Source organism: Harmonia axyridis, chromosome 2 (genome assembly GCF_914767665.1).
Source record: "Harmonia axyridis chromosome 2, icHarAxyr1.1, whole genome shotgun sequence".
Classification (NCBI taxonomy): domain Eukaryota; kingdom Metazoa; phylum Arthropoda; class Insecta; order Coleoptera; family Coccinellidae; genus Harmonia; species Harmonia axyridis.
In genome coordinates, this window is record NC_059502.1 from 26,649,453 (window position 1) to 26,659,066 (window position 9,614).

Below are 9,614 nucleotides of genomic sequence, written 5' to 3' on the forward strand. Positions count from 1 at the left end.
AGTCAATTTTTAAAACGCAATAAATTATGCTTCGATAAATCTAACCTTAAAATAATTGATCACAGAGTATACAAATCAGTCCACAGATTATTCTGTCATAATGTTGTTCTTCTCTGACTTATTCATCCAACGGTCCATCATAAAAATTTTTTCGTTCTTTAATGTTAGGGTATGTGAGTAGATAGGTATATACATTACTTAGTTTCTGTACGTCGGTCTTTTTATTTATTGGGTCTTTCTGGTTCCTTATGTTTATCATCTCGAGTATGAGTCTTTTGTTATACTTTTTCTGAGTTGCCACTATCTCTGCACTGTCGAAGTCAATCCTATGTCCTTTCTCTACCGCATGTATGGTTAAAGCACATCGCTGGTTGTTTTTTGTGATGTCACTTTTGTGTAAGGCCAATCTGCTTTTTAGCCACTGGGACGTGTGACCAATATATGTGCACTCACATTCCGCACAATTCATCTTATAGACAACATTTGACCTAAGTAGTGTTGGTGTTTGATCTTTTATTCTGCTGTATAATCTTGAAATGCTTTTTGTATTATACGTTGCTATCTTTATATTTTCCTCCTTGAAACAATTTTTGATCTTACTAGTCAAATCTCTAATATTTGGCAGGGAACCATATTTTGTGTTTTCTGGCATTCTGTTATCATCTCCTTCTGCTGCTTCAGGTGGTTTTGGTTCAGGTTTAGGTTGTTCTGGATTATTATTTGACTCGTACAATAATTTGTTTAGTAATCCTCTCGGATAAGAGTTTTCTTGAAATATCCGGTATAATTTCTTCAGATTCGCATCCACCAAATCTGGGTGACAAATGTTCTTGATCCTGGCTTTCATTTCTTTAACACAATTTATTTTTACTTGTATTGGATGTTCTGACTGATAGTTGATGAACTTATTGGATGCTGAATTCTTTCTGTACCAGTCTAGTTTAATTGTGTTATTTATTCTACATACCTTAGTGTCTAAAAAGGGTACTGTTTTATTTTCATCTTCTCTCTCTATTGTAAATTGTATGTGTGGATCATAGCTGTTGAAAATTTGTTGTATTTCATCTATGCCTGTGTGAGGCAGTGCAAGGATTAGGTCGTCAACAAATTTCTTCAGGAAAATGAGATTGAATGACAGCAACGGTATACATACATCCAGTAGATGGTCCATTACATATTGTGACAAGATCGGGCTAAGCTTCGATCCCATGGCGCAGCCAAATGTTTGCACATAGAATTCATTCTGAAAGCAGAAGTAGTTGTTTTTTAGAATAAACTGTATTATCTCCATGAACAATGACTTAGGAATGTTGCAGTGTTCCTCAATTTTAGTCCACTTTATATCGATTACCTTCAATACCAATTCATTGTAAATATTGCCAAATAAATTTATCACATCGAGTGATGCTAGCTCATATCCTTCTGGAATGACTAGGTTGTTCATGCATTTGGAAAACTCAAAGGTGTCTTTTATGTAGTACTCATTATTTCTTTCATATGCATTCGATAGAATATTCGCCAGAAATTCCGCCAAATTTGATGTTGGGCTCTGTATGCTAGCAACTATTGGTCGAAGTGGGTGTCCTGATTTATGAACCTTTGGATTTCCATAAACTTTTGGACAAACTGAGCTGTAGCATTTCATGGCCTTTGCTTGTTCTTTACTGATAGAGTTAGATTTAAAAAGTCTACTTACATAGTCATTGCATTTGTTTTGCAATGTGGTTGTAGGATCTCTCGGTATTTGTTTGAAACTTTCTGAATTTATTATTGTATACATTTTTTGAGTATAGTCTTCTCTGTCCATGGCCACAGTGACTGCTCCTTTGTCGCTATTAAGGATGATAAGATTTTCATTAGCTTTCAGAAATTCCCTTGCAATTCTATATGGTCTGTCTGTTTGGTACATTATGTCCCTATTTTTGTGAATATAACTGGCTATGATGCTGGATACTTTTGCTCGGTATAGGTCTTGATTCTTCTCAGTTGTCTTCTGAATAATATCTTCCACATCGGCAATGAGATTGTCCATCGATATCTCCCCTACAGGTACAGCCAGACTGTTAACTAATCAAATATATCACAAAATGGGATTTTATCATGACATCGCCACAACTTATGGACAAGAAGAGGCAACAAGACTTAAAAGGTGGAGCTCAAATAATATCAAGCTGGCATCTGCCCGAAATAGGAGAATATTCCTGTTGGAGTGTAAGAGAAGAAATCTGGTACCTAATCATATAAATCACAGCATTAAAAGTGTTCAGAAGCTTTTTGAAATTGAAGGAGGGAAAAAACTAAATAAGAAAATCGATAATTTCAACAACAAGTTAACTAGTTCTATCTCACGCTTGGAGGTTAATCATGTAAACTTAAGAATCAGTCATTTAGAAACAGCTAATGAGGATATTATGAGGATGTTAAAGGACATCATGTCACGAGAATTGTTAATGGAGTTTAAGAAAAGACAGAGAATTCTATACAACAAACGATTCCATATAATAAAACTGACAAACATCAAAAAGATTGGAAAACTGGAAGAGATGAATAAGCCAAATTGGAAGAATCAAGAAAAATGGTTTAGGAATCTGTCGTCAATACAGATTCCTAAAGAAATAGAAAATTTTCTATCGTTAGGATCGAAGTTCAGCATGGCTGTACCTGTAGGGGAGATATCGATGGACAATCTCATTGCCGATGTGGAAGATATTATTCAGAAGACAACTGAGAAGAATCAAGACCTATACCGAGCAAAAGTATCCAGCATCATAGCCAGTTATATTCACAAAAATAGGGACATAATGTACCAAACAGACAGACCATATAGAATTGCAAGGGAATTTCTGAAAGCTAATGAAAATCTTATCATCCTTAATAGCGACAAAGGAGCAGTCACTGTGGCCATGGACAGAGAAGACTATACTCAAAAAATGTATACAATAATAAATTCAGAAAGTTTCAAACAAATACCGAGAGATCCTACAACCACATTGCAAAACAAATGCAATGACTATGTAAGTAGACTTTTTAAATCTAACTCTATCAGTAAAGAACAAGCAAAGGCCATGAAATGCTACAGCTCAGTTTGTCCAAAAGTTTATGGAAATCCAAAGGTTCATAAATCAGGACACCCACTTCGACCAATAGTTGCTAGCATACAGAGCCCAACATCAAATTTGGCGGAATTTCTGGCGAATATTCTATCGAATGCATATGAAAGAAATAATGAGTACTACATAAAAGACACCTTTGAGTTTTCCAAATGCATGAACAACCTAGTCATTCCAGAAGGATATGAGCTAGCATCACTCGATGTGATAAATTTATTTGGCAATATTTACAATGAATTGGTATTGAAGGTAATCGATATAAAGTGGACTAAAATTGAGGAACACTGCAACATTCCTAAGTCATTGTTCATGGAGATAATACAGTTTATTCTAAAAAACAACTACTTCTGCTTTCAGAATGAATTCTATGTGCAAACATTTGGCTGCGCCATGGGATCGAAGCTTAGCCCGATCTTGTCACAATATGTAATGGACCATCTACTGGATGTATGTATACCGTTGCTGTCATTCAATCTCATTTTCCTGAAGAAATTTGTTGACGACCTAATCCTTGCACTGCCTCACACAGGCATAGATGAAATACAACAAATTTTCAACAGCTATGATCCACACATACAATTTACAATAGAGAGAGAAGATGAAAATAAAACAGTACCCTTTTTAGACACTAAGGTATGTAGAATAAATAACACAATTAAACTAGACTGGTACAGAAAGAATTCAGCATCCAATAAGTTCATCAACTATCAGTCAGAACATCCAATACAAGTAAAAATAAATTGTGTTAAAGAAATGAAAGCCAGGATCAAGAACATTTGTCACCCAGATTTGGTGGATGCGAATCTGAAGAAATTATACCGGATATTTCAAGAAAACTCTTATCCGAGAGGATTACTAAACAAATTATTGTACGAGTCAAATAATAATCCAGAACAACCTAAACCTGAACCAAAACCACCTGAAGCAGCAGAAGGAGATGATAACAGAATGCCAGAAAACACAAAATATGGTTCCCTGCCAAATATTAGAGATTTGACTAGTAAGATCAAAAATTGTTTCAAGGAGGAAAATATAAAGATAGCAACGTATAATACAAAAAGCATTTCAAGATTATACAGCAGAATAAAAGATCAAACACCAACACTACTTAGGTCAAATGTTGTCTATAAGATGAATTGTGCGGAATGTGAGTGCACATATATTGGTCACACGTCCCAGTGGCTAAAAAGCAGATTGGCCTTACACAAAAGTGACATCACAAAAAACAACCAGCGATGTGCTTTAACCATACATGCGGTAGAGAAAGGACATAGGATTGACTTCGACAGTGCAGAGATAGTGGCAACTCAGAAAAAGTATAACAAAAGACTCATACTCGAGATGATAAACATAAGGAACCAGAAAGACCCAATAAATAAAAAGACCGACGTACAGAAACTAAGTAATGTATATACCTATCTACTCACATACCCTAACATTAAAGAACGAAAAAATTTTTATGATGGACCGTTGGATGAATAAGTCAGAGAAGAACAACATTATGACAGAATAATCTGTGGACTGATTTGTATACTCTGTGATCAATTATTTTAAGGTTAGATTTATCGAAGCATAATTTATTGCGTTTTAAAAATTGACTACTTGTCTTGTGAACTGTTGTCTCAATGTTTTCAAGTTTATTTGTAATTACTGAGGAATAACCTCAACATTTTTGGCCCTGATGATGGAAACAAAGTTTTCCGAAAGCTAGGCAAGAAATAAAGAGTATTTAAATCTACCTCGCTTCAGTCGATATCCCTTAAAATTGCAGATATATATATATATATATATTCTTTTGAGAAAGAGCAATACAAATTATTCCATTCAAACAATGAAGCATATGTGTCTATGAATCTCAGTATTAGCAGAGGAAATATAACGGGGCATCATATATTTCAACGTATGATACAAGAGAACAGATAAAAACCTCAGCAAAAACTCTGCCTCCCTGTATAGGTGTGGTGATTGGTTTATGTATTTGTTTACAAAATAAGCTGACCCATTTATATTGAAGGGCTTCTTCTTCATTCAAATGAAATCCTTTCATCCTTCCTCTTCACCAGAAGTTGACAACGCATATATTGTAATTAAATCTGAAAACAAAAAAGAAAAGAACCAGAAAGGAGCAATAAATGTTATAATTTCCATCCTATAAAACATTGAATGATGACAATTGACATCACCACAATGAATTGAAGGATAAGAAAGAATCAAATCGAAATTCATAGGCCAAAAACTAACTAATTATTTTCCAACATAATAAGCCAAAGAACAAACAGAACTCAATAGGCAATATATCAATACATAACTGCTAAAAATACTCTTTCACAGAGTTGTTCAGAAAATTTTCTTGAAGAAGGATGACCGTCACGTCATTGTCTATGACCAATGTCGACAAAATAAATCACTCTTGTTCTTAGAAATCCCTTCAATATTCAAGTGAATGGTACCAAATCTGCTCCAAAATCGGGAGGGTTTATTCAACCAGGACCGATTCTCCAAGTGATGATTTTTCGAATTCTCAGGTGTACCAGGATCGCTACAGGCCCCTTATATTGGGGAATCATCTCCCGTAGATTTATACTGATTGTATTTTATTAAAAAAAACGTTACAAAAATACAAAGAAAACATGACAACTTCTTGACAGTAGTCAATAACTAGTTGAGAAGGACTATTCGATTTCAATTGAATAAGAATTTTGTATTTCCTCCAAAAATTTGTATTTTCACTAAAAAAAACATTTTCGTATCAAAAAGTATGTCTTGTTTTACATTACCTGATTTTGCGCTCCTAAAATTTGACGCCCCGGCGAAATGTCCGGTTTGCCGGTCATGGCGGCGGCCATGTCAGTCAGACCCAGGAGACATTAAATTTGATATATCATCTAGCTAGAATCAACTCGGAGCCGTTTATTCGTATTTCAAATGAAATCTTCGTTTCCCAATGGAAAATGAAGCACCCTGTGTATGAACCAATGTACGAATTTGAAATTCGACAAATTTTTGAAAATCATGAATTTTATCGATGAAAATTTATTTTTTGGTCGATAAAAATATTTATTATTCAAAATGATGAATCAAAATTGGTTGACAGAATATTCGCTCTCCTCACTCGTAAACAGAGTATCAGGGGATAATATATAACTCGTCGTCAACTTAGTATCGCTTCGTTTCGTGTGACAGTGTCATTTCTTATAACCTCGCAGTATGTATATTCATCATGCATGCGTGATACTGCCGTTTCTGTCATTCAAAACGCTGGAACTGTGCTTTATCCGAATCCCGATGTTAGCGTAGGGACCATTACTCACTAATTATTTACACCTGACTTGAAATATTCTCGGAAATGTGTAAAAACGCCATACACGAAACGAAAGCTTATCGGGATCCCATGTCATTAAATTCAAAAGCGAGCCGCCGCCAGCACCGGCAAATCGGACATTTTGCCGGGGCGCCAAATTGTAGGGGCGCAAAACCAGTTGATAAAACAAGACACGAAAATGTTTTCTTAGAAGTAACATACTTAATAAAATTTCCAAGAGCCAATTCTTTTGAAATCGAATAGGCACTAAAATGCACCTTTAAGAACTACGTCGTCTTTTTACTATAGAGCATCGTACTTTCGAACAATTTAGGACGTTTTTTGATGAAATCGACAAAACCTCCTTTGACGAATTTGAGGAGGTGATTTTGAGTTGAAAAAGACGATTTCATATGAAATTAAAATAATGCCTGAGAGGAATAACAGAGGCTCCTTCAAAGGAAATCAGATAAATGAGGCAAAGCAGGGCAGCGAAATTTTTTTTGCCGGGGCACCAAAATATCTGGCGGCAACTGTTTCAGAAGAGCTTAGTTGTTTATGAAACAAAAAATGAATTCATTACTACCGACTTCTATTCCTAAAATGTGAAGTCATGTAGGAATTAAAGAACCCAGGAACAGATAGAATTAATCTGTCAGCTTAAGTGGACTGAATATCATATGTGAAACAGTTTCAATTCATGATTTTTGAGCCTATACGCAATTTTTGGACGCTTGTCTCCAAACTGATAGCTTTAACATTTCAAGATCTTGTACTCAAAAAAAAAAAAAATAGCTTCAAGATGGAGGGAGCAGGTGGCGTGTATAATACGAATTATCTCTTAAATATTTGTATTTTTAATTCAATATGTTTCTACCTCGGATAGAGAATGCTTATAAAATTATGAACACATTAGCATGTGCTAAATGTAAGTTTGATTAAAACTGATAAAAAGATAACTTGGAGATGCCGGGGATCGAACCCGGGGCCTTTCACATGCAAAGCGAACGCTCTACCACTGAGCTACATCCCCACAATAGTAACCAAGTAGGTTTGAAGATAATTGACATTTCATTTTCGACCTTGTCATCCATAAAGTAATTTTGTTACTAGTTACTGCATTTATAAGATATGAAACTTTCGGTTCTCACCATTCACCTATTTGTAGTGTGTGGTGGGAAAACAGTTTTCCCTTATAATTTTCGATGAAGGATTTGGATTAATTAGAGAATTTTGAAAGATGAAAACATTTTAGAGTTTTAGCTTTCAACATTATGCCATTTTTGAGAAGATAATGAAAAAAAAAAGTCTCAACAGGTAATATAGACCTTCTCTTTTACCCTTCTGTGATTTGGATATGCAAATCATCATTTACCATTGAACAAACAATTTTAGAGAATTGAATTTTATTGTTTGGTTGATGTTGACTATAATCAATATGTATATGTATACTTACTTCAAATGTATACTTCAAGTATACATTTTAAATGTTTACTTACTTTGAATTATAGATGTCGAATGAGCCTTCTTGATGAAGGCTATCTAAAATGAATATCAAGATTATCATCAAGAATATCATTGTGCCATCTGAAAATTGACATATCTTTTTGATATATACTTTTTTTCTAGAATTACAAATACAACTGACAAAATATCAAAACCAACCAAAAGGAAATAAATCATTCGAAACTGTATCTACAATTGAATTAAACGGCTAATAAATTGAATAACTGAATTAACATAGAGAGAGAAACGTACGTTTTGGAATGTTGAATTTTTTCAATAAATTTCACCTTAATTAGTACGATATAATTCAAAAAACTTACTGAATTTAAAAACTTAAAACTTGTTTATTCATTCCACTAACTTGCATCGAGAACTGAAAAGAAAGATTCCCTTCTGAAATTTACAGAGATAGTGTTCCAGAATTGGAGGTAAAAATAAAAATGAGAGATTCCTTGGACGATTTGAATAAACCAAACTATAACGCCCTGTATCTCGAAAACAAAACGTTTGCGCGCCTATGTTAATCGAAATTTTTTCTTGGAATTAACCGAGAATTTTCACATTTTTGTTTGTACAGGGTGGGCAAATAAACGAGGTAAGCGGCTATATCTCAGGATCCACTCATCGTAGAGACTTGCGGTAAAAAATTTTATCACTAAAGTGTACAAGAAAACACACTGAAAATTGTTTTGAAGTTCATACCTCTACCGCTAGGGGGCGTAATAGCTATCGTCGAGTAGAAAAATGAATTTTACTCGAAAATGTTTCATATGAAGTTGAAGAAAAAATATCATCACTGTAAACCTTGGAAAATTATTATCTATCTCTTTGAATTGTTACTTTCGATTTTACGACATCAAATAAGGGTAGGTGAAAGGGAGAAATCTGACTGATTGAAGTGGCTGTAACTTCAGTTTGGCTCAACATTTTTGAGCCAATTAGATCTCGTCTGAAAGATAATATCTTGTTGATTGAGGACAAAATATACTCATGATGAATTTGTTTTTGCTGCTTCCGATAGGGAGCGCCATGTCATAAGTTCATTGTTTTGTTCATTTTACACCGAAATTTCAAATTTAATGATAGGATTTTCTTAACAGAAATAGGAATTCCATCAAATTTGCATGAAAAAACCTGCAGGTCGCAAAGCGATAGTTTCGGGCGTTCTGGAGTTATGGCAGAAAAAAGATATTCTTCAACTAATGCACGGCAAAAAACCAAATTGTGTCTTTGAGTTCTGACAGAAACAGAAATCCCATCAAATTCGTATGAAAAACCCAAAAGGTCGCAAAGCGATAGCTTCAGGCGTTCTGGAGTTATGACCGAAAAAAGATATTCTTCAACTGATGCACTGAAAAACTAAATTGTGTCTTCTTTCGGCCATAACTCCAAAACGCCTGAAGCTATGACTTTGCGACCTTCTGGTTTTTTATACAAATTTGCTGAGATTTCGGTTTTTTTCAAAACCTAAAGACACAATTTGGTTTTTCGCAGTGCAACAGTTGAAGAATATCTTCTTTCGGCCATAACTCCAGAACGCCTGGAACTATCGCTTTGCGACCTTCAGGTTTTTTCATGCAAATTTGATGGAACTTCTGTTTCTGTTAAGAAAATCCTATCGTTACATATGAAATTTCGGAGTAAAATGAACAAAACAATGAACTTCTGACTTAGCGACCCCTATCGAAAGCTGCAAA

The 9,614-nt window shown here is 34.6% G+C and overlaps 2 protein-coding genes and 1 non-coding gene across 3 annotated transcripts; 1 reads left to right on the plus strand and 2 right to left on the minus strand.

Moving 5' to 3' along the window:
* Positions 1 to 118: 118 nt before the first annotated feature.
* Positions 119 to 2,032, minus strand: LOC123672327. The gene is made up of 2 exons (XM_045606405.1): positions 1,697 to 2,032; positions 119 to 1,243 (listed from the first exon to the last, which is right to left on the minus strand). Exons 1-2 carry the CDS (start codon positions 2,030 to 2,032, stop codon positions 119 to 121), a joined length of 1,461 nt encoding a protein of 486 aa, XP_045462361.1.
* Positions 2,033 to 2,078: 46 nt separating this feature from the next.
* Positions 2,079 to 4,592, plus strand: LOC123672333. Its single transcript, XM_045606411.1, has 2 exons — positions 2,079 to 3,014; positions 3,468 to 4,592. Exons 1-2 carry the CDS (start codon positions 2,088 to 2,090, stop codon positions 4,590 to 4,592), a joined length of 2,052 nt encoding a protein of 683 aa, XP_045462367.1. The 5' UTR covers positions 2,079 to 2,087.
* Positions 4,593 to 7,372: 2,780 nt separating this feature from the next.
* On the minus strand, positions 7,373 to 7,444 carry Trnaa-ugc. Its single transcript has one exon. It is a non-coding gene; the product is annotated as a tRNA-Ala (tRNA).
* Between the last annotated feature and the right edge of the window lie 2,170 nt (positions 7,445 to 9,614).